The sequence below is a fragment of the Mustela nigripes genome, chromosome 14, assembly GCF_022355385.1.
Source record: "Mustela nigripes isolate SB6536 chromosome 14, MUSNIG.SB6536, whole genome shotgun sequence".
In the NCBI taxonomy this organism is placed as follows: domain Eukaryota; kingdom Metazoa; phylum Chordata; class Mammalia; order Carnivora; family Mustelidae; genus Mustela; species Mustela nigripes.
The window spans coordinates 65,779,624-65,806,387 of record NC_081570.1 but is presented as its reverse complement, the minus strand read 5'-3'; the positions used below and the strand labels follow the sequence as shown (position 1 = coordinate 65,806,387).

The 26,764-nt window shown below is 36.5% G+C and overlaps 1 protein-coding gene across 1 annotated transcript in view; it reads left to right on the top strand.

The window, feature by feature from the left end:
* The window catches only part of ADGRL4 (adhesion G protein-coupled receptor L4), a 116,422-nt gene that overhangs the window by 42,657 nt on the left and 47,001 nt on the right, over positions 1 to 26,764 (top strand). Inside the window, exon 3 of the mRNA XM_059375217.1 lies at positions 21,737 to 21,889. Coding sequence (XP_059231200.1) covers positions 21,737 to 21,889 — 153 coding nt within the window. The remainder of the gene's footprint in view (positions 1 to 21,736; positions 21,890 to 26,764) is intronic.

The window sequence follows — 26,764 nt, the reverse complement described above, 5'->3', positions numbered from 1 at the left end:
TTACTTTTGCATCATATATGGAGATATAAACAACTTAATTCTAAAGTTATTGCTGCAACATTTTCTGCTTTGTACTTTGATCAGAAATAGTGTCTGAAAAAAAATGAGATACCTCTAAGACTTCAGTGGCTTGTCATAAAGGGATGTTATTAAACATGAAAAAAATCCAGTAAATGCATACTCTGAGCTAGAAAAAGCACTAGAGTGATAAGGGAATGTACATTATACAGAAATATCAGGATCACTCTGATCTTGAACATTCATTTTCACGTTGGACAAAGTTTTTGAATCAGTCTGCCTTGCTCTTAAGTATTCGTATCTCAAGTTATATAATCAGTTTTACCATCCCATATTGGGTCAGATCACTGGTCCAGAAAATAAGGCATCAGGTCTTTTCCCAGAGTCTGTACTATTAGCTAAATCATCTTCACACTGCTCAGTGTACCTAACCAGTGGTATAAGGCTACAAAACTGATGGAGGAAAGCAATTTCTACCTGACCCTTAAGGCAATTATTTTAGGGTTGGAAGCGTGGTATTTGATTACACCTCGTATCATTTTCAATTTAAAGAGCTATAAATTACTCACACCTTTTTTTTGAATGGCAACAAGTTTTAAATCAATGGATTCTCCTGAGAATTGAAGAAATGCCCATATGTTTATTATATGCCCCATAAAACAGTGTTTCTTTACATGCTTTAATTATTTCTTAGGGCCATGATTTTATTATGTATAAATTTATTTTTATTTTTATTTTTTTTTACTCAGAAATGCTATAAAATAGTCAAGTTACTGATGATTTGAGACCAGCCAGACATAAATGATGAAATAATAGTTCTGTGACATGCTTTATGACAAAAGCAGACTTACCTTCAAAATAAAAACAAACATCATATTTAATCCTGCTAGTATGAAAAACAGGAATACAAGATTTATTTTTCACAGTCCCAAAGTAGATCTCAAATATCCAAATCTAATCAGAGGTTTCTGTCTCACTAAAGACACTTCAAAAGGCAGAGAAAGATCATCTTGGTAGCACTCTGGAAGTGAACATACCCCTAAGTAGACAGTCAGAGGAGTTTGGGATCAGGGAGGAAGAACATGCAGGGGCACAAAGGAGCAAAGTGGGAGCAGGGCAAAGGAAATATGGAGTATGAATTGCCTACTGAACAGCATAGTCTCTGTTGCAGTTTGCTCATATGATTCTTGCCCCTTACAAAGCGTATACCAAGTCATAAGCATACCAAGCATACCAAACAAAGCACATACCAACGTGAGAAAAAGGGTATGACATACTCAGATCTGGGTGTAAATGAGAAGACTCAGTGTTATAATGTCCTTATTGGACAAGCGTTTATTGTGCCTCTACTATGGAGCAGATATATACAATGTCTGAAAATACAAATATCAATAATTTATGGTGTTCTTCCTTGATACTCTCACAGTTTAAAATCGAGGACATATTTGTAGAGAGTTCATCTACTTATAATAATAAAATATGGGAAACTTGTTTTAATAATAATAAGATAGGAAAACAAGTGTTTATGTATACCACGCTTTTGCATATCAAGTTTACTTAAGAAAAGGTAAGCATCTGTGGCCATTTTTTCTCAAGCAGATTGGCACCACAGTTTGTATCAATTAAAATTTGTTATTTGATTAGCTTTATGTAGTGCTGTATTTTGTACATTTTGAGATGTGTGTCAGATTTGAAAGTGTATGTCACCAATAAGATGGGAAAATCATTGACATTATATTTCTGAATTTTTTTTCTCAACAAATAAAAACTATGTATGTTACATTTATACAGACACATATATATACCTATATGTACATATATATTTATTAGTAATAAAATAAAACACATATGTAACATTTCACTCTAATTTAGAAGGCTATATGATGTGATTTACGGCAAATATCTAAAGAAAAAGATGTCATCCTGACATTGTCAAGATAAAGTTCATGCTTGGATGGAGAAGACAGGGAGAGAAAGGAATCAAAGGTGTCTTCAACATGTGTCTGCACAAGGACTCGTGAAATAATGGTGTGGATAAAAAGAGCTTAAGGGAGGCAAATGGTTGTCATCTTTAAAGAGGAAGGTAATAAATTAAAAGTTTCTATAGTTAATTTAGGGAATTGTTGAAAGAGATAAGTAGGACTATCTAGTAGCTATTGAATTAAAATTCAGAGAGAGATTAAGGATGTAGACCAAAAAAAAAAAAAAAAAAAAAAGGCATGTAGGAGTGTCCCCAGGGGTAACAGTTGAATACAGAGAGTGAATGTAATCTCTAAGAAGGACAAAGGGCTGCTAACTGAGGCATATTAGGGATGCATTAAATGTTGATTGCAGATAGCCTGAAATCCTGCCCATGCTTCGCTCTCTGGGCCCTGTACTATAACTGAAGGATTTGAAAAATGAGCGTTAGGCTTTTGCCCCACCAAAAATTAAAATATAATATAGATTTGAACATTAAACAATGCTATTTTTTCATATTAGTCAGTCTGATATCAAGATGCACTACTGACTGATAGAGATATAAGTTGTGTTTGTTCCCATTTCTTTCTCAGAAATTAAGACAGTCCTATCTCTTGGAATAGATAATAAAATGTGCAAGACTTAGGTGAAATTGATACCACCAATGTAGGCAGCGGGAAGAATATCACTCAGACATGGGACAAGCAAAATCCTAGTTTAACTAAAAAAAAAAAAAAAAATTAGACAAAACTAATAGTTTTGCTTTTCAATACCATCTGTCACACCTAAATGTAGTAAATACAGAGGAAAAAGTTATAATCCCAAGTTATGGACGGTAGCATATCATCATTATACTATGTACAGTTGGGTGACAGAGGAAATCCCAAATAATATTAGAACAAAATGTCAAAGATGATTAGAGTCAACTTCATGATACAGTAAAGAGAGTACTATGTAGTTGTATGGATAAATGTTTAAACTTTTAGTAAGAGTAGATTGGATATAGGGTTTTTTTTTTTCCAAAACATTTTATTACATTGATCAAGTGTCATTAAGTTTATGGCATCTTAAAATCAAGGAAACAAGAATGCATTGATTGTCAGGCTGCCAGTGTTGTAGGTATATACTTTGATAGTAAATGTGTCATCCCTATCTTCTTGGTTCATTGATTTATTTTCGATTTGCTTTAAACTTTAAGTACATTAATTATTAACAAAATATGCTGAATTTCATCTGTAATCTAATCTAATAAAATGAGTCTTATAATGGGAAATATAGGTTTCTTTCATTTGGTTTAACAGTTGAATTTGATAAATATTTTTATTCCAGCAAAATTATTTCGTATAGGATATTTTATTTTGTTTATAGTTTCATTTTCTTCCTCTTTATCTTAACTTTGAAATTTACTATTCACCCCTCTTTTCTTTGCTTTTTTGAAAATTCAGGTGTGAATTTTTCAGTCCATTTCCTACGTAGAGGCTAAGGGCAGGACGCCCCAAGATGGGGTCTCTTTAGTGTGAAGATTCTTTTCAGTTAAAAAGCAGTCAAAACCAAGTAGATTCAGGAAAAGCTCTTTACCTCCCCCTTAACTTCTCAAAAAGAATTTAATAAAGGACCTGTATCAGGAAGAGAGATATCACCAAAGATAACTATTTTTTACTACAAACTAGGTGTGGTAGACAGGGAAGAATCTAGCAAGGCTTGTTTGATCAAAGTCGTCTATGACCCACTCATTCTGAGTGGCTCAACAAATGTTTATCCAGCATTTGCTCTTGTTGTGATGAGCACTGCATAGTACAGGAAAGCGATGAACCACTTAATTCTACATCTGAAACCAATTTTACCATATATGTTAACTAACTAGGATTTAAATAAAAACTTGAAATCTAAAAACAAACAACAAAAAATGTACTCTTTTTCATCATCCTGCGAATTGCATCCCTTCCCTTTGAAGTCCCAGACCCTAGCCTCCTTCTCCTTACTTCAGAGTGACATAAATACTTCCTTTTGCCTGACTGTTGTTGATATTTCCATGTCTGGGTGGATTCCCCTACTATTAAATTTTATTTTCTCCTGTTCATCTGCCTCATGTCTATCTTATTCTTAATCCAGCTAGAAGGACCTTGAATGGGGTAGGAAATTCTTGCTCCCTGACACCTATTCCTGGTACTCAGAATCAAATCCATGTTTTTATACTTCACTAAAATTAGGTAACAACACTTCCTTTCTGCAATGTGTTTTGCTTGTGCACTGTACCCTATTCTCACCTTGACCAACGTGATACCAGCTCTATGAACTCAACTATGTCCCTGCTATTAGCTTTTCCTTTGAGTAAATGTAAGAACCCAAATTATCTCTTATTTTGAACATTCCTAATCCTACAATCATTCATTTGAATTTGTATTCTGTAGGGTTGATCATATCCACCATTATTACACCTCAGTCTAATCTTCCTCTGTGTTAAGGCCTATCTACTGAATTACTTTATTATTTAATTAAAACATTATCTTGAATGTTTACTTCACACAGAGTACATGGGTGGGTCACCTACTCTCTGAATTTGTGCTTTTCTACAACTGTTTCTCACTGTATTGAGTGAAAGATTTCTTTAGCTGGCTAGAGAACTATAGGATCAGTTATTTTATCCCAGTGACTTGCACATGCTATCCTACTGCCTCTCAGGTATGTTAGTGAGAATCTGATACTATTTTAATCATTTTCCTTTGTTAACTGGCAACTTTTTTTGTCTGAGAGCTTGTAAGGTTTTTCTACCATTGATTTGATTTTCCCCTTGAATATGTATTACTTTAATGATTAGAAACAAAAATCAATAAAACTAGTTTCTCAAAACCTATTTTATAACTATAACTGAAATACCAAAAAGACTCTAAGAGTGTTATTCATCTTTACTATTATAGTTAATAGATACAATGGAATGAAAAAAAAATTAGAATCATTGATTCATAATTTGAAATAAGTGTATGAGGATTTTGATCTTGCCCTCTGCAGCCAATGAGCAAGAGAAGTGGCTTCCAGTGTCTAGAGAAATTACATGGCTTGTTTTCTTTTTTTTCCTACTCTATTTATATTTAGTTTTGCTTGTTTGCTCTAAAATGTATGTTTTAATAGTTCTGACAAAGAGAGAACCAAAAATGATCATAGCATAAAATAAGAACATTTTCTCAAGTGTTACATTTCCTTCAGAAAATAAGTAAATGCAAAAACAGCCCGAGACCATTCTACACCTTGGGTGTGGGGCTGGGGGATATATATATAAAATATATTAATAATATATATAATAATATATACTTATATATTATGTATATATATATCCATCCTTGGAAAAACCTGATCCATAATCAAAGGCAAATACTTGAAATATCAAGTATTTTCAAAAAACTTTTCTTTTCAAAAAACTTGAAATAATATTTATAGTTTTGAATAGTTTAAGAAAATTTTTTTCATTGAAGAAATTCCTTAAAATAATGAATACCCAGTGGACTTGATTCTTGTGTAATCCAAATTTCCTTGCTGTGATAATTCTAACACTTTGCATTTGATATATCTGATTTTTCTTTACTAAATTGGACTTATTAAATCAATGGTCATAGAAAAAATGAGTTTATACTATGTATTTTATAATCAACAATGGAAAAGTGAGAAGGATTTCTTCAATACCGGATTTACTTATTTTTTATCTAATAATTTTTTATTTGTTATCTAATATTACTTACATTTATCTAATATTATCTTCTTAATAATTCTGCAAATGTGATTCTGTGTATGTGGAAGGGTGGGTTATGTGTGTATCATATTCTGGCCTTCACTTAAGATGCAAGAGAAATTCTTAGAGGGGAAGAAAAATATAACTCTGTCTTTCTTTTCCTTGTCTTAGATAGAGGATGTAATGACATCATTTCAGTGTGGAAGCAATAACTCCAGTTCTTTTCTTGGATGGCTGAACCCATTCTAATTCCACTGTTGTTCTTTCATCTTTCCCTTCTCTTGACCTTTTCTCCCCCTTACCTGTATGTTTACCTTAATATTCCCAAGAAGAGTACAAACCGCAGAAAGTCCATAATTGAGGAGGCTAATAATGATGATTTTTCTAAGTTCATTAGAGTGTTGGGTATGAGAAGAGAATTGTCAGTGCTGCTGGAAATAAATGAGCCCAGCAGGCTGCCTTGGGGAGAAAAATAGAAGGAAAAAAGTAAAGCTTTGGCATTGCCCCACCTTTGACATAGAGGATCTGTTTCACAAGGAGTCACATAATAGTTATAGTCATTTTAGTGTTCAAATTTACGGAGCAATACTGGCAGTCATGTCCGGAGGGAGAATGTGTGTAGAAGCAATGTTGCTGTTAAGGTTCTGTGGCTTTCAAGTTGTTATAATCCATTTGAGCCCTGCCAATAATATCTCAAGTGCTTGCAAAAAGAAGATAATATTTTCTCTTTTTAATTATTTTTCCCTAAGTGAGGTCATTAGATTAACAAAAATGGAACACAAATTGTGTTCAGCTTCTGGAATGCCAGTGTCTTAATAAACCATAAAAAAAAAACTTATAAAATTCTACTTTATCATACACAAAGTCATATCATTGTATGGTTTGTTGCCAAAAACATGTTATTACTTGGGTAGTCTATATCACTCTTGGATTTAGAGAATTAGATGCCCATTAATGGTGCCTTGTTTAGAAGACTACTTTATGACTAAGTACACCTCAGTCTACAATGCAGAGATACAAGGTAGAGCCAGCTAGTCTTGGGATAAAAACTGTGTACAATAGATTTTTCCCTCTACACTGCATGATTTAGCTCATTTGAGGTTTGCTTTGTCATAAGTAAACTAGGGATAATACCAATCATTGTGTTATTGTAATAATAAATAAAATGAGCTGACTAGCAGAATGCCTAAGAAATGTTTTCTCTCTTCTTTCAGATTATTAGGTATAAACTGCACTGATCTCGGTTTTTTGTATAAGCCCACAATAACAAAATGAGTAGCTAGCCACCAACCACAGGAACACGTTGCCCAAAAATAGGTTGAGAGAGGATTCTAGCATTTACACCTGTTTATTATTTACACTTCTGTGTGGCTTTCTGGTAGCTGGACTGAACCTTGTTGGAACTGCCAAGGTTTTTCTTGCCAACACTGGGAACGAAAATAAGCTAAGGGGCTTTCTTGGTCCCTGTTCTCTGTTCTCACATCCTAACCTCTGGATTGTATTACTCAGTTGGTCAGAAGAGCCAAACCCAAGTAAAAACATACAAAGAACAGCTACAACAACAAAAGGAAAACAAGAGTGCAATAATGCCACAGCCATGTTCATTAAAACTACCGAGATGAAAGCAGAAGGTGTCAGGAGACAGGGTCCACCTAGAGATAGGTGTAAAGAAAGACAGCAGGCTTGCTACTTGCACTAGAGCTGAATAAACGCCAGGCTTTTGATTCTGACACCTCCTCTGGAAGAGGAGGGAGCCTTGAGTGTTACCTCGTGATTAAATAATTTATGACTACATGATCGACTGCCCAATTGTTAATACTATTTAATGTGCTAAAGGCACCTCAGTCTTTCCTTGGTCAAAGCAAAATCCTTCATTAGCCCCAAAGGAAGCTCCTCTTCTGCTTCTCCCTGTCCTGGTAATTGGATCAGTTTATCAGCCAGACTTCTTCCAGTGGGAATCTGGGAGTCATCCCTGCCTTCTCCCTCTCTAGTTAATTTATATCTAATTAATCTCTAATCCCCACTGATATTTTAAAAATTATCCTATTATCAAAAATCCAAACACACAAAAGCAAATAATATTAATAATAAAAGATCCACATATAGCCATTATCCAACTGATACAATTTTCAATTCATGCCTAATCAAGTTTAACCTAACCACTTTTTTTTTTCTCTCCCCACATCATTGATTTTTAACCTCTAAATATTTCCAAAATATAGCTTACCCCACTTTCTCCTTGATTCTGCTTTGGTTGGTTCTTCATGTCTTGTAGTGTTCTGCTCTGTCTACTGGGATCTTAGCTAATTTTCATTATCTTTCCAAACCTGTTTTGAAATTCAAATCTAATCAGATTTTTCCACTACATAAATTTGATGATGACCATTATTTTACTCAGTGAATATAGTCCCAAATTCTTGGCAAGTGTTTTCTGAGTTTAGGCCATGCCTACCCACACAGTCTTGTCCTTCACCTTCTACACTTCTACCCAGTGTTCAACAACATAGCTCTGTTGTAAATTATGCAGCTCGCGCAGGCCTCCAAGCCTGGGATAAGCCCTTTCCTTTGAAAGGATTACTGGGAGCCCCTTTAGTTTGTCTAAATTCTTATACTTCAGTGCTTGGCTCCAGCATCCCCTCCTCTTCTAAACCTTCCCTGTAAATAACCTTCACCCTTCTATCTTGAAAACTTGCCCAGGAAACCATTCTCCTCTCTGAGTTACCACTGCACTGCTAAATAGCCCTTGTGTTTGTTACACACCCTGCCTCCTAAGAATGGAGGCCTTTGTCCATCTTCTCCAGTAGTTATGGATCCTGTTGTGTTACCAGATGAGAATGCTTTTGTTCTCGACTGCTCAACTCAGTGTGTTCGACATGAACCATGAAAAAAATTTTTGCTGAAGGAATATTAATATTTCTCTTTAACAGTTTTTGATAAATGTTAAAAATTTTTTATCTCCAACTTAATGGTGTAACAGTGAATTTCTCAAGTGATATTCTAATCGAAATATTTAGTTTATAATCCCACAAGGAGGCTTAAACTTAGAGTTACAGAGAGTGGGTAAGGGAACTGGTCAATTGATTTGAACAATGGAAATTAGAGCACAAAAGAAGCAGGCTTCTGTTTTCCTGTATTATATCCATCCAAAGAAACTTTCTCCTTGAAAATTAATTATTATGAATTTGGACACTGGAAACGTTAAGGCTATTTAAATACTTCAAATTTATATATTACTTCATGAAGATAATTTCTTGCCTATCTCCACTATCTTGGGGGAAACGAGGAGGTTACTTTTAGATAAGTGCTATTTTACAAAAACAAGATTTGACTCAGACCATTAGGGAATTAGTCCTTATTGTATATCCAGTCCAGAAGATTGGGAGAGAGATAACAAAATACTTTTATTTCCCACTTCTTGATAAGAAAGCTAAGAGGTCAAGTGCTCAAAACCACACAGTAGAGAAAGACACAAAAATCATTGTTAATCTCTTTTTTCTGGCTATTAATAATGTTGCCCAACAGTTTTAAAAATGTGTTGGAGTCCAATAACTTATTGCCATGTTAATTTATTTTTAGAAACATAATCAGTTGATATAAAGGGTCTCATTTTCTTGGACTCTGACCAATGCTTCAGACCTAGTGAGTCCTTTTTCTCAGTATTTTTGCATATCATTTTTCAGCTATAGACCACAAGGGATACAATCTTCCTCGTTCTCTTTATTACCAATAACTGATCTGAGAGCACAATTTCTTCTAAAGTTAATATAAACTTTTCCCAGTATGCTGTAAAAGGAGTCAAATTTTGAGATAAAAATTGAAACTTTTATTTTAATAAGAACTCAATTATATGCTACTGTGTTAACTTGCTTTAGAAAGTGAACTCTGACAGCAGGGCACATATCCTGACTTTTTGATTAATTTTTACTTATTTCCCAATATAGACCATATTCACATTTGGGAACTAGGAGACTCCATAAATATTTGAGTAACTAAATGATTGAATCAAACCCAGCGTTATGAAATATTTTTCTTTTACTTTATTTAGATGATTGTGTTCAATCTGTGTGCTGCTCTCAGTTAATTTGAATAAACTAGTTTTGTGTATGCATACATAAACATATATGCTTGCTCCAAGTATATATGTATATACTGTCATTAGAGTTATAGACTGTATCTCTGTGTACAGAATAAATTAAAAATTAAATAGACATGTTAATAAAGTATTACCTCTTAATAAAGTATTACATTTTCAGCACAGTTTATATAAAGCCATTCAAAATTTATCTTACTTGGGTGCCTGGGTGGCTCAGTTGGTTAAGCGTCTGCCTTCAGTTCAGGTCATGATCCTGGGGGTCTAGGGATTGAACTCCCATGTCAGTCTCCCTGCTCAGGCGGGAATCTGCCTCTCCTCATCCTCCCCTTACTGCAGCTTGTTTGCTCTCTCTCTTTCTCTCTCTCTCTCTCTCTAGAACAAATAAACTCAAAAAATAATAAAATAAATTACTGAAATTTTAAAAATTGAGCTGTGAGAAATGTAATCGTACGACCATACATTATAGATTCCTTATAAACAATAAGGAATTTATAATAAATAAATATCTTTATTATTATACCTGTGTAAAGATAAGTGATTTAAACCTGTTCCCAAAATTCAGAAGCTCCCTTCCACATAGAGAAGAGATAACATTACACACTAAGGCCAGGTTGCTGTTAAGAATTTTAAGCAGGAACCAGATTTCTAGCAATTTAAATAGCAATAGTAGTATTTTGTAAATAAGGAGATTAGCAGCCTGTATATAGTGTTTACTACATGCTAGGCACCACTCTAAAAATTGTCTGAATGTCAATTTCGTTAGTCCTCTTGACAATTATCTGAGGTAGTCACAACATACTTTCCATTTTACAGTAATCTTTCTATCACAGTAACTAGCACATAATAAACACTCAGTAAATGGTAGCTATTACCACAATGAACTCTCTTATAATGTAGTATTTAAAATGAGATCACTTTCACATTCAGAATGCTCCAGGCTTGAATCAAACTTTGCCACTTATTAGTTGTGTACCTTTGGGCAAGGTAATCCAACGTTTTGTATTTCAGTTTTATTGTAAAATAGGAATCACATCTGCATCATTAGGTTTATATGAGGACTAAAAACAAGTGTCAGATAATGTATCCAAAGTGCTTAGTACAATGCCTGGTTCATTGGGAGTCTTCAGTGAATGGTAGTAATCATGTCCGATAACCATGTCTTAAAATGTGCTCTCATGGACGCCACATGGTGTCCTAGACTACCCTGCAGTCAGGTGGGAGGTGAATGATATCAATTATGTTAGTTCCTTCTCCTTCCATAACATTTTTTAATAGTTCCATAATGCCTAAAATTATGTCCAAATAAAACTATATAAAAATGTAATGCACGAAAACCTCATCCTTCCAGACGCCATGAAATCTCTTCTGTCCTCTTTCCCCACCCGAGTAAAGGGAATGAGGCCATCATTTATTCTGGCAGAGTCTTTCACCACATATGCACTTCTCTGGTCTCTGCTTACTCGTCCCCGCTTGTCAAGGTCTCCAGATTCTGAAGGGCAGAGACAGAACTATAGTTCCTCTTTCATCCTCCATCAGAGGCACAATATCAAAATATCAACACAAATCAAAAGCACACAAAATAAATGATTGGCCAAGGGAAGAGTAACAGCTATTAATGCAATGGATATGTCTAATTTAAATGATGTTTATTAATTAAAGAAATTACAGTAACTTCAAAAATATAATGTTATCTTCCCTTTTGAGTTCCAATTAATTTATGTATGTTTGCTATTAATCAACTAGATTTTCTCATATTTGGTAAAATTTTTTGGTATTCACATATATCTGGTTTCATTATTCAAATGCAACTATATTTGTGGAACAATAAATATGGCAGAGAGCTCTGACTGTTCAAAATCTCTTCTTTCTTCTTCCTGGCCTATAACCACCAGCCTCCCTTGTAGTTAAATGTGTCCATTTGAATGAATTCTGGTGAATAGAATGTGGACCAAGATGGGATTGGGAAGGAGACAAACCATAAGTGACTCTTAATCTCACAAAACAAACTGAGGGTTGCTGGGGGGAGGGGGTTTGGGAGAAGGGGGTGGGATTATGGACATTGGGGAGGGTATGTGCTTTGGTGAGTGCTGTGAAGTGTGTAAACCTGGTGATTCACAGACCTGTACCCCTGGGGTACAGGTTTTTATATGTTTATAAAAAATAAAAAATTAATTAAAAAAAAAAAAAAAGAATGTGGACCAAAGTGATGGATGACTCTTTTATGCTCCATTCTACCCTAACTCCCTACCTGGATCAATACAGAGAGCCTGGAGACCCAGTGGGTGGTGGAGCCATTAGATGGCAAGAGCCTGGGTCCCTGAACCATTGTGTCAGGATGCCTAGAACACTAATCTTGGTCTCTGACTATAGCAGTAAATAATATTTTTTGGTACTGAGCTCTAACATGTTTAAATACATTTAAAGCACTTAGCTTGAAAATCTTACCTGACCTGTCCATAGTCATTTTTGAAAAAAGAGAGGAATTCACCCCTAGTTTCTACCATATGTTAATGTCTACACATATATCCTTAGTGTTTGCAAATGAGTAAGTGGAAATAAAACTTAAGTTAAAAATAGAATTTTTCATGTGTCTGAAGCCATTTGTATGTCTTCATTGCTATCAGACACATGAAAAAATGTTCATCATCACTAGCCCTCAAGGAGATTCAAATTAAAACCACATTGAGATATCACCTTACACCAGTTACAATGGCCGAAATTAACAAAACAGGAAACAACATGTGTTGGAGAGGATGTAGAGAAAGGGGAACCCTCTTCCACTATTGGTGGGAATGCAAGTTGGTGCAGCCTCATTAGAGAACAGTGTGGAGATTCCTCAAGAAATTAAAAATAGAACTTCTCTATGACCCTGCAATTGCACTCCTGGGTATTTACCCCAAAGATACAGATGTCATGAAAAGAAGGGCCATCTGTACCCCAATGTTAATAGCAGCAATGGCCATGGTCGCCAAACTATGGAAAGAAGATGCCCAAGATGCCCTTCAATGGACGAATGGATAAGGAAGATGTGGTCCATATACACTATGGGGTATTATGCCTTCATCAGAAAGGATGAATACCCAACATTTGTAGAAACATGGACGGGACTGGAAGAGATTATGCTGAGTGAAATAAGTCAAGCAGAGAGAGTCAATTATCATATGGTTTCACTTATTTGTGGAGCATAACAAATATCATGGAGGACAAGGGGTGTTAGAGAGGAGAAGGGGGTTGGGGTAAATTGGAAGGGGAGGTGAATCACAAGAGACTATGGACTCTGAAAAACAATCTGAGGGGTTTGAAGTGGTGGGGGGGTGGGAGGTTGAGGTACCAGGTGGTGGATATTATAGAGGGCACGGATTGCATGGAGCACTGGGTGTGGTGAAAAAATAATGAATACTGTTTTTCTGAAAATAAATAAATTAATTTAATTAAAAATAAAATAAAATAAAAAGATGAAAAAAATAGAATTTTTCTAAATTCTATGTCTGGGTGCCTGGGTGGTTCAGTTAGTTAAGCTCAGATCATGATCTCAGAATCATGGGATCAAGACCCATTGGCAGGGAGTCTCCTTGTCCCTCTCCTTCTGCTCCTCCCCCCATGAGGGCTCTCTCTGTCTCTCTCAAATTAAAAAAAAAAAATAGAATGCAAATAAAGTCTCCATTTTCCTTCTGAAATCACTACTTCAATATCTTTTCATTTCCCCAAATAGACCCATAATTCATTTGATAAGATCTTATTATACATTTTGGCATTTTAAAATAATTCTCACAGAAGCAGCAGGAGGCAACAGTTAAGAGAACAGGCTTTGGAACCAAACTACCTGGCTCTGTAACTAGCTGTGTGATATTGGCAAGTTACTTTTTTCTCTCTATTCCTTCTTTTCTTCAGCAGTTAGAGGGGGTAACAATGGTACCTTCTTCCTAGAGCTTATGTAAGGATCCGATGAATTCATATTTATAAAACATTCAGGAAAATCTCCAACTCTTCGTTACCACTGTATGTCTGCAATAGCCTGTGTACAAATTAAATATCATACCGTTTGTTCTTAAAGAGAAATTAAACTTGGTTTGATAAAAACGGGGGATGAAAATTAAAGATATTTTTTGAACTTGTTTTTAGAGAGATTCCCCTATGGTTTTTCTCTGTGCTCCCCAATTTGGCTTTCCTCTATCTTCAGAAATGTTTCAGTTACCCTATGCTTGCATCTTTGTTCAACATTCTATCTTCCTTTTCCTGATCTTTCTTCTCTCCAACCAATGCTTCTCTATCCTGCATTGGCCAGTATGGGTCCATTAGTTTCTGAGGGATGCCTTAACAACTAGCACAAACTTGGAGGCTCAAAACAACACAAATGTTGTTCCAGAACATCCCTGGTTCTGGAAGATAGAAGTCTGAAATCAAGGTGTTGGAAGGGTCATGTTCCCTCCAAAGGGTCTAGGGAAGAATCCTTTCTTGTCTCTTTCTCGCTCCTAGTGGTTGCCAGCTATTCTGTTCATGGTGTCCCTTGACTGGCAGCTACATGACTTTCAGCGCCTCCTCTGTTTTCACGTAGGCTTCCCCTCTGTGTCTTCATGTCAAATTTCCCATACCATATCCACAAGAATACCAGCCACTGGATTAGGGCCCGACTAATTCAGTGTAACGTCATCTTAACTTGATTACATCTGCAAAGGTCCCATTTCTAAGGGACCTCTACTCACAAGACACAGGATTAGGACTTGAACATATCTTTTTGCAAGATGTAATTCAACCCACAAGATTTAATGTCACCTAAAAATATTCTCTTTCTCCTCCAGTCTATTATGATCCCATCTGAAAAGCCCTTGTTTTCTGTTTTATTTACTTGACAGGTAGTATAAATTTCTTTCTGATTTTTTAAAGGGCTTGTGAACCTATATATTTTTTGTTAACTTGTATTACAAGACTAGAAGGTAAGGACCCTGGACCATGATATAAGTTTTTTTTGTATGCTCTTCTATAGGACAATAAAACACACATAGTATTCAATGAATAAATTCATTAATAAGTGAAGAGGTGTCGACCTAGTGTTGCAAAATTCTTCTAGGGAATAAATAATAAAAATAATGGTACATGATTAGAGCATGTCAATTTGTAATCTCTGATGTTTTAACTTATGGTATGCTTTTGACTAATTCTAGAGAGTATTGTAAATTTACAAAGAAGTATGATGTATTACATTATTATTACTAAATTACACATGAAATTTGGAATATGTTCTGATATAGGTTCAATAATAATGCTCAGTATTTTCAGAAGTAAGAGATTCTGTTTTGCTTTGCAACTACAAAGGAAGTGTCACATTATAAATAAAAATGAGAAAAGTGGGGGGAGGAGTCAAGATGGCGGAGAAGTAGCAAGCTGAGACTGCTTCAGCTAGCCGGAGATCAGCTAGATACCTTATCTAAAGATTGCAAACACCTGAAAATCCATCGGCAGATCAAAGAGAAGAAGAACAGCAATTCTGGAAACAGAAAAACAACCACTTTCTGAAAGGTAGGATCGGCGGAGAAGTGAATCCAAAGCGACGGTTAGATAGACCCCGGGGGGAGGGGCCGGCTCCCGGCAAGCAGCGGAGCAACCGTGCACAAAATCAGGACTTTTAAAAGTCCGTTCCGCTGAGGGACATCGCTCCAGAGGCTAAACCGGGGTGAAGCCCACGCGGGGTCAGCGTGGCCTCAGGTCCCGCAGGGTCACAGAAGGATCGGGGGTGTCTGAGTGTCGCAGAGCTTGCGGGTATTGGAACGGGAAAGCCGGCTGCAGAGACAGAGCCGACAGTAAGCTCACAACTCAGTGTTACCTTGAACCGGTCGCAGGCTCGGTGAGCTCGGAGCGCGGCCGGAGGTCAGGCAGACGGGAGTAACTGGGCGCGGTTCTCTGAGCGCGCACTGAGGACTGCGGCCCTGGGCTCTCGGCTCCTCCGGGCCGGAGACCAGGAGGCCGCCATTTGTATTCCCGTCCTCTGGAACTCTACGGAAAGCGCTCAGGGAACAAAAGCTCCTGAAAGCAAACCCGAGCGGATTACTCACCCCGGCCCCGGGATAAGGGCGGTGTAATTCCGCCTGGGGCAAAGACACTTGAGAATCACTACAACAGGCCCCTCCCCCAGAAGATCAACAAGAAATCCAGCCAAGACCAAGTTCACCTACCAAGGAGTGCAGTTTCAATACCAAGGAGAGCAGCAGAATTCCAGAGGAGGAGAAAGCCAAGCACGGAACTCATGGCTTTTTTCCTGTGATTTTTTTTAGTCTTGCAGTTAATTTAATTTTTTCTTTTTCATTTTTTTTTTTCTCGCCTTCGGGTAAAATTTTTTTTTTAACTGTTACCTTTTTCTTTTTTAACGATTTTATACTAGTTTATCTAATATATATATTTTTTCTTTTTTACATTTTTCTTAGGTGTATTCTTTTTTTAAAAATTCTTTTCTTTTCTTTTCTTTTTTTTTTCTTTTCTTTTTTTGTTTTTTTTTTTTTTTTTTCTTTCTTCCTTTTTGAACCTCTTTTTATCCCCTTACTCCCCACTCACGATTTTGGATCTCTTCTAATTTGGTTAAAGCATATTTTCCTGGGGTTGTTGCCACCCTTTTAGTATTTTACTTGCCCCTTCATTTAGTCTTATCTGGACAAAATGACAAGACGTAAAAATTCAACACAAAAAAAAGAATAAGAGGCAGTACCGAAGGCTAGGGACCTAATCAATACAGACATTGGTAATATGTCAGATCTAGAGTTCAGAATGACAATTCTCAAGGTTCTAGCCGGGCTTGAAAAAGGCATGGAAGATATTAGAGAAACCCTCTCAAGAGATATAAAAGCCCTTTCTGGAGAAATAAAAGAACTAAAATCTAACCAAGGTGAAATCAAAAAAGCTATTAATGAGGTGCAATCAAAAATGGAGGCTCTAACTGCTAGGATAAATGAGGCAGAAGAAAGAATTAGTGATATAGAAGACCAAATGACAGAGAATAAAGAAGCTGAGCAAAAGAGGGACAAACAGCTACTGGACCACGAGGGGAGAATTCGAGAGATAAGTGACACCATAAGACGAAACAACATTAGAATAATTGGGATTCCAGAAGAAGAAGAAAGTGAGAGGGGAGCAGAAGGTATACTGGAGAGAATTACTGGGGACAATTTCCCCAATATGGCAAAGGGAACGAGCATCAAAATTCAGGAGGTTCAGAGAACGCCCCTCAAAACCAATAAGAATAGGCCCACACCCCGTCACCTAATAGTAAAATTTACAAGTCTCAATGACAAAGAGAAAATCCTGAAAGCAGCCCGGGAAAAGAAGTCTGTAACATACAATGGTAAAAATATTAGATTGGCAGCTGACTTATCCACAGAGACCTGGCAGGCCAGAAAGAGCTGGCATGATATTTTCAGAGCACTAAACGAGAAAAACATGCAGCCAAGAATACTATATCCAGCTAGGCTATCATTGAAAATAGAAGGAGAGATTAAAAGCTTCCAGGACAAACAACAACTGAAAGAATTTGCAAATACCAAACCAGCTCTACAGGAAATATTGAAAGGGGTCCTCTAAGCAAAGAGAGAGCCTACAAGTGGTAGATCAGAAAGGAACAGAGACCATATACAGTAACAGTCACCTTACAGGCAATACAATGGCACTCAATTCATATCTCTCAATAGTTACCCTGAATGTGAATGGGCTAAATGCCCCTGTCAAAAGACACAGGGTATCAGAATGGATAAAAAAACAAAACCCATCTATATGTTGCCTCCAAGAAACACATTTTAAGCCCGAAGACACCTCCAGATTTAAAGTGAGGGGGTGGAAAAGAATTTACCATGCTAATGGACATCAGAAGAAAGCAGGAGTGGCAATCCTTATATCAGATCAATTAGATTTTAAGCCAAAGACTATAATAAGCGATGAGGAAGGACACTATATCATACTCAAAGGGTCTGTCCAACAAGAAGATTTAACAATTTTAAATATCTATGCCCCCAATGTGGGAGCAGCCAACTATATAAACCAATTAATAACAAAATCAAAGAAACACATCAACAATAATACAATGATAGTAGGGGACTTTAACACTCCCCTCACTGAAATGGACAGGTCATCCAAGCAAAAGATCAGCAAGGAAATAAAGGCCTTAAATGACACACTGGACCAGATGGACATCACAGATATATTCAGAATATTTCATCCCAAAGCAACAGAATACACATTCTTCTCTAGTGCACATGGAACATTCTCCAGAATAGATCACATCCTCGGTCCTAAATCAGGACTCAACCGGTATCAAAAGATTGGGATCATTCCCTGCATATTTTCAGACCACAATGCTCTAAAGCTAGAACTCAACCACAAAAGGAAGTTTGGAAAGAACCCAAATACATGGAGACTAAACAGTATCCTTCTAAAGAATGAATGGGTCAACCGGGAAATTAAAGAAGAATTGAAAAAAATCATGGAAACAAATGATAATGAAAATACAACGGTTCAAAATCTGTGGGACACGACAAAGGCAGTCCTGAGAGGAAAATATATAGCGGTACAAGCCTTTCTCAAGAAACAAGAAAGGTCTCAGGTACACAACCTAACCCTACACCTAAAGGAGCTGGAGAAAGAACAAGAAAGAAACCCTAAGCCCAGCAGGAGAAGAGAAATCATAAAGATCAGAGCAGAAATCAATGAAATAGAAACCAAAAAAACAATAGAACAAATCAACGAAAGTAGGAGCTGGTTCTTTGAAAGAATTAATAAAATTGATAAACCCCTGGCCCGACTTATCAAAAAGAAAAGAGAAAGGACCCAAATAAATAAAATCATGAATGAAAGAGGAGAGATCACAACTAACACCAAAGAAATACAAACTATTATAAGAACATACTATGAGCAACTCTACGGCAATAAATTTGACAATCTGGAAGAAATGGATGCATTCCTAGAAACATATAAACTACCACAACTGAGCCAGGAAGAAATAGAAAGCCTGAACAGACCCATAACCAGTAAGGAGATTGAAACAGTCATTAAAAATCTCCAAACAAACAAAAGCCCAGGGCCAGACGGCTTCCCGTGGGAATTCTACCAAACATTTAAAGAAGAACTAATTCCTATTCTCCTGAAACTGTTCCAAAAAATAGAAATGGAAGGAAAACTTCCAAACTCATTTTATGAGGCCAGCATCACCTTGATCCCAAAACCAGACAAGGATCCCACCAAAAAAGAGAGCTATAGACCGATATCCTTGATGAACACAGATGCGAAAATACTCAACAAAATACTAGCCAATAGGATTCAACATTACATTAAAAGGGTTATTCACCACGACCAAGTGGGATTTATTCCAGGGCTGCAAGGTTGGTTCAACATCCGCAAATCAGTCAATGTGATACAACACATCAATAAAAGTAAGAACAAGAACCATATGATACTCTCAATAGATGCTGAAAAAGCATTTGACAAAGTACAACATCCCTTCCTGATCAAAACTCTTCAAAGTGTAGGGATAGAGGGCACATACCTCAATATCATCAAAGCCATCTATGAAAAACCCACCGCAAATATCATTCTCAATGGAGAAAAACTGAAAGCTTTTCCGCTAAGGTCAGGAACACGGCAGGGATGTCCATTATCACCACTGCTATTCAACATCGTACTAGAGGTCCTAGCCTCAGCAATCAGACAACAAAAGGAAATTAAAGGCATCCAAATCGGCAAAGAAGAAGTCAAATTATCACTCTTCGCAGATGATATGATACTATATGTGGAAAACCCAAAAGACTCCACTCCAAAACTGCTAGAACTTATACAGGAATTCAGTAAAGTGTCAGGATATAAAATCAATGCACAGAAATCAGTTGCATTTCTCTACACCAACAGCAAGACAGAAGAAAGAGAAATTAAGGAGTCAATCCCATTTACAATTGCATCCAAAGCCATAAGATACCTAGGAATAAACCTAACCAAAGAGCCACAGAATCTATACTCAGAAAACTATAAAGTACTCATGAAAGAAATTGAGGAAGACACAAAGAAATGGAAAAATGTTCCATGCTCCTGGATTGGAAGAATAAATATTGTGAAAATGTCTATGCTACCTAAAGCAATCTACACATTTAATGCAATTCCTATCAAAGTACATCCATCTTTTTCAAAGAAATGGAACAAATAATGCTAAAATTTATATGGAACCAGAAAAGACCTCGAATAGCCAAAGGGATATTGAAAAAGAAAGCCAACGTTGGTGGCATCACAATTCCGGACTTCAGGCTCTATTACAAAGCTGTCATCATCAAGACAGCATGGTACTGGCACAAAAACAGACACATAGATCAATGGAACAGAATAGAGAGCCCAGAAATAGACCCTCAAATCTATGGTCAACTAATCTTCGACAAAGCAGGAAAGAATGTCCAATGGAAAAAAGACAGCCTTTTCAATAAATGGTGCTGGGAAAATTGGACAGCCACATGCAGAAAAATGAAATTGGACCATTCCTTTACACCACACACAAAAATAGACTCAAAATGGATGAAGGACCTCAATGTACGAAAGGAATCCATCAAAATCCTTGAGGAGAACACGGGCAGCAACCTCTTCGACCTCTGCCGCAGCAACATCTTCCTAGGAACAACGCAAAAGGCAAGGGAAGCAAGGGAAAAAATGAACTACTGGGATTTCATCAAGATCAAAAGCTTTTGCATAGCAAAGGAAACAATTAACAAAATCAAAAGACAACTGACAGAATGGGAGAAGATATTTGCAAACGACATATCAGATAAAGGACTAGTGTCCAGAATCTATAAAGAACTTAGCAAACTCAACACCCAAAGAACAAATAATCCAATCAAGAAATGGGCAGAGGACATGAACAGACATTTCTGCAAAGAAGACATCCAGATGGCGAACAGACACATGAAAAAGTGCTCCATATCACTCGGCATCAGGGAAATACAAATCAAAACCACAATGAGATATCACCTCACACCAGTCAGAATGGCTAAAATCAACAAGTCAGGAAATGACAGATGCTGGCGAGGATGCGGAGAAAGGGGAACCCTCCTACACTGTTGGTGGGAATGCAAGCTGGTGCAGCCACTCTGGAAAACAGCATGGAGGTTCCTCAAAATGTTGAAAATAGAACTGCCCTATGACCCAGCATTTGCACTATTGGGTATTTACCCTAAAGATACAAATGTAGTGATCCAAAGGGGCACATGCACCCGAATGTTTATAGCAGCAATGTCCACAATAGCCAAACTATGGAAAGAACCTAGATGTCCATCAACAGATGAATGGATCAAGAAGATGTGGTATATATACACAATGGAATACTATGCAGCCATCAAAAGAAATGAAATCTTGCCATTTGCGACAACATGGATGGAACTAGAGCGTATCATGCTTAGCGAAATAAGTCAAGCAGAGAAAGACAACTATCATATGATCTCCCTGATATGAGGAAGTGGTGATACAACATGGAGGCTTAAGTGGGTAGAAGAAGAATAAATGAAACAAGATGGGATTGGGAGGGAGACAAACCATAAGTGACTCTTAATCTCACAAAACAAACTGAGGGTTGCCGGGGGGAGGGGGTTTGGGAGAAGGGGGTGGGATTATGGACATTGGGGAGGGTATGTGATTTGGTGAGTGCTGTGAAGTGTGTAAACCTGGTGATTCACAGACCTGTACCCCTGGAGATAAAAATATATGTTTATCAAAAATAAAAAATTTAAAAAAAAAAAAATTTAACCAAGGCCCCAAAAAAAAAAAAAAAAATGAGAAAAGTGTGGAATGTGGATTGTACTGTTAACCGTTCCTAAATATTGACATCGCATTACCTTAAACTGTTTAACAGTCGCAGTTCCCAAATACTGGTAGAAAATGTTAGAAATTAAATCTCAATTATATAAAAATAAAGTCTTAAATTGATATGTCCACAGATGATAACGAGTGTGGAAATTTGACCCAGCCCTGTGGTGAAAATGCCAACTGCACTAACACAGAGGGAAGTTACTACTGTATGTGTGTCTCCGGTTTCAGATCCAGCAGTAACAAGGACAGGTTCATCACTAATGATGGAACCATCTGCAAAGGTAAGTTTGACCACCTAACTTAAATTTGTACCGATCTCTTACCGCTTATTACCTCCAGAGATGAAATATTATCTGAACCAAATTCTACCCATCCTTGAGTGTACCCTAGTTGTGCAATACTTTTAGTAACTTCCTCAATTCCTTTCATTCTCTAATGCTGTATAATCAGTTACTATGGAATATTTATCTAAGGATATAAGGAAAATACTTGGGAGGAGAAAATCAAGCAGTTTACGAGAAGAAAAAATCATGAAAGTATGTGATCTAGCATGGTGACAAACAACAGAATAAATATTTACACTTTAATAGGTTGACTCAAAAAAATTACTATTTGCATGGCAAGATATTGATGCTTTTATAGACATGCACTCTGAGATGGGCTTTACATTTTCTTGGAAAATATTCAGAAAGGCATTAGTTATAAAAGAATTATTCCAGTGCTTTTAGAATTATTTATTAAGGTCTGCATTAAATGTAACTACTAATGTTCAGAAAAACTAATGTTTGTAGTTTCTAAATAGGGTCCTATTTAGAAAATCATGTCAGGTTTACTAAAATGTCCTCTGGGATGGTAATAATTTCATCCCTAAATTCCTATGTGAAATATCACTCTGAATCCGAAGAGAGTGTCTAGAAGTTTTTAAATGTCCTTCTATTGTAATTTGGTCATGCATTTGATATACCAGATCCTACAGATTATAGTCTGAGAAATTAAGATTGTTTAGGAAATTCAAAGAGTTGAACAATTTTCAGAGGCAAATTCCCTGAAACCAAAGATTTAAACTTTGAAAGCAAGTTAAAAATCATCTTCATCATGGTTTATACAGAACTGTCCAATTTACCAACAACTAGCTTAATTAATTATGGCGGATAGTGATCTGCAGAATTAATACACAAACTGAGGCCCTGAGAGTGAAGTCATTGGCCAGGAGAAGAGACTAGACTAGAACTCAAGACTAGAACTCTGCATGAAACGTGGACAAAGGTGATGTGCTGCTTCTACTTTACATGGTTAGATAAAAGAGAGATATCCAAGTTAATTTAGATCACACTGAAGCCTTTGATTAGTTCCCTACTGAGATTCTCATCAGTAAGTGAAGGAGAAGCCTAACAATGTTATTATTAACACATGATAAGTTAGGAGACAGTGTTCAAAGAAACTTTATCGAAGAAATGTCTGTATCAAAGAAATTATCTTGTCTCATGTACCTATGGTTTCATAAAATTTACTCTGCTATATAAATAGAAAAAGAATGTATTCTCATTTGATAGCCAAGGGATGTGCACCCTACTCCAGATTCACATGTTTAGGATAAAGAGAGGTTTAGAACCACAGTCTTGTATCTGGAAAGCCATGGGAGGCAAAAATGGGTGGCCATCTAAATCTTAGGCATTGATCTGATTCATACAAATGCAGTGGATCATGTTTTTGCATGAGAATAAAGGATTTAAAATATGAGAAAATAGGACAATTTTTGTTGGATAATAATTCTTTCAGTATTTTATTTATTTATTTGATAGAGAGAGAAAGAGAGAGAGAGCATGAGCTGAGGGAGAGGGGCAGAGGGAGAGGGAGAAGCAGACTTCTGTCTGAGTAAGGAGCCCAACATGGGGCTAGATTCCAGGACCCTGAGATCATGACCTGAGCCAAAGGCAGACCTTTAACTGACCGAGCCACCCAGGCACCTTGTGTTGGAGGATAAATTTTATCTTTAGTGTTTTCAGCAAAAAGTTTTACAGTATATAGCTTTACAGTATATTCAGGAAGTAATCTATGAAGCTCTGTCCAGAAAATTTGTAATATCTCACTATTTGTTCTTCTCAAGCCCCTACTCTTGTTGCTAGTCTTCTTGGAATGTTACGTGTGTGTGTGTGTGTGTGTGTGTGTGTTATGCATTTTACCTTTATTAGTTAAGTTCTAATTAGAGAGCTCTCTAAGCTTTACTAGAAATGCTCCAGTTAATGAAGAAACAGAACTTGTAACATCTTAATCATTGAAATTTAATACAATTTTAACGATGCTCTCCACTTCCTCTTGTCTCTGGAAGACATCTGTCTTTTCATCTGAGCATGTTTACTTTTAATATGCCCCAATTCACAAAAGGCTATATTTCTCTGTTTGTGTTCCCTACAAGTAGAGAATTCCTGTATTAGAAAAAAAAAATCGAATCCCAGACACAGAAAATACACACACACACAGAGATGATCGAATGCCAACGTTTAATGGAAGTATAACATATTTGTAATTGCAGACTCTGTCTCCCAATACTCCTTTATTATTGAGATATTGTGGAATGGGCTTAAGTTTTGGCTAATTCCCTTTTTAGCTTTTTTAAGTAATCAGTAAACACAAGAACTATATTAAAACCCAGCATCCGATATTGAGTCCTTCAGCTTCTACCTGTTTTCTTTGATGGATTATTCACTGGAAAACTCATTCACTGAAAAATGGCTATTTCTCACCAATTTTATTGTCCTTAAGGATTAAGCTTTTTTGAGAAGCAGAACAGCCATAGTTTTTTTTTTTTTTAACCTCTCTTGTCCTATAGTAATTTTCATTATGCATTATGATAATCTTCAGGGACTTTGAGCAGAGAACTATAATTCTGTTTCCATTTACATTAGTAAATCACCTTGTACTGTATCACGTCTGATTTGAAAGTCTAGCTTATCCTTAAATTTGACATGTCTGGTAATTATATTCATTAAGAACCTCTATAAAAAGACAATGTTTTAAGAACCCCCATTCAGGGCAAGAAATGACCCAAGCAAAATTCTTTACTTTAGTCAATATTCAAATACTGTTGTTCATAGAGAAGGTAATTTTGTTGCAGAAGGTTTTGAGGAAATTTAGCATCCTGAACATTTGCTTTCCCTTGGAATTACAGTAAAACAGAATTTCAGATTCCCTCTTTCCCAAGAGACATGGTTCCAGATTCACATTTCGCAAATGAGAAAACCGACATATCCAATAAAACAGTGAATTCTTCCAAGGCCAGATGAGTACAACCCAAGAACTCCTTCCCATTTACCATGTGCCGAAGAGCAGTGTTTACTGCTTATAATTTTCTATGTCTTATTGACTTGGCTACACTGATCATTTCAGATTTTTTTTTTCTGGCTTTGAATAATATTAACGTCCAATTTTGTCTTTGCAAATTACTCTCAGTAATTGCACAAGTTATCTTTTTTCACAGTCTGTGAGTTAAACATTAGACCATTCAGTTATTGATGAAAATAATAAGAATCAAAACAATCATAGAAGATTGTTCTGAAAGAAGATTATGATGAACTACTGCTGGGCCAGCACATTGTAGACATGAAAAACCAGCATAACCTTACTAATGAAAAAGGAGCAAGTGAATATTTTGATGTGCAAAACAAGTAAATGACTGTTATGATGTGCTTACATTTGGCAAAATCAAGTTATTAATATTAAGCTGAGTGTTAGGTTGGTGGTAGAAAAAGTGGACCAGTTATTAAATAGGTATGTCAATTCCAGCCGCACTGAAATAATTACAGAAGAGCAATTTAACTTTTATTAAAATGTGGTAGGGGTTCTTTTCCTCTTTTACCTCTCCGGGGAGTACTAAGACGTGGCAATCTAATGAGACACTCATTATCAATCTGTTTTCTCCAAACTTACATATTCACAGGGCTCCTGCTATTAAGAAAACACACAATATGAATAGAATAACTGTACCTATTACATCTTGGGCACAACTTCAAAACACCTTCACATCCATTTCCTCTTTGTTATAAAATAGCATTCTTTTGAGATAAAAGGTATTTGTATAGTATTACCTAAAGTCACAAGGCTAATGAGTATTATAACTAGAATTTGAATTAAAATCTTCTACGGGTCTTTTACATGTAAGAAGAAGGATACACAGTGTTTTTATTAGATCCCAGCTAATGAGGCCCTGCAAGAGATTGCTGGAGAAGTGGGTATAGATCTTGCTGCAAAACAGCGGTCATGTTCATTTTGGTAAGCCAGTCGCATCTCATTTGGACATGGCATACTCTTTCAATATTTTATGATTCTCTCTATATTACTAGGTAGCAAGGGGCATAGAGTGATATGCTAACCAAAGTAGAGGCACATAGCCATTGTGGTAGTTAGACACTCCCTTACTAGGTTAGATGCAGTGAACCCTACTACTAAGGCACAGAATGAGAACATCAAATTCAGCAAACCTTACTTCCACATTTGAGTAAAAAGTTATAAAATCAAAAAGTATAAGCCAGAAAAGTCCAAACAATTTGGAAAACATGACTTTGGTGGGATGATTAAGATTTGAAAAGCATTACTTTGGTAGGTTAATTAATATTCTCATATAACATTTGGAGTCAGAATATACAAATTTACATAATCCTCATTTTGAATGCTGGTCTCCCAGGAGACTACCTCCTTATTTTCTTTTTACAGATTACCATTTTGTCACTTGGTGAATTCAGATGTTGAAATACCCTGCTTGGTCCAACACTGACATTCTGGGATAGTAACTGGCTAAGTGACTGGTGGTAGGAAGGCTTGAACTAGAGCAGAAACCCAACAAGCACCACGGGTGTGGAGGACACACAGAGAAGAACTGAAACACAGTTGGTTACGAACACCAAGACTATATACCCTGTGTCCAAAACACAAGAGAGAGAGAGGATGGGCATTAAGTTTGCCCAGATTTGTATGTTCCTGGGGCTCCTGGGTGGCTTAGCTGTTAAGTGTCTGCCTTCGGCTCAGGTCATGATCCTAGGGTCCTGGGATTGAAACCCATGCTGAGCAGGGAGCCTGCTTCTCCCTCTCCCACTCCTCCTGCTTGCGCTCTCTCTCTGTCAAATAAATAAATAAAAATCTTTTAAAAAGAAAGCTATTTA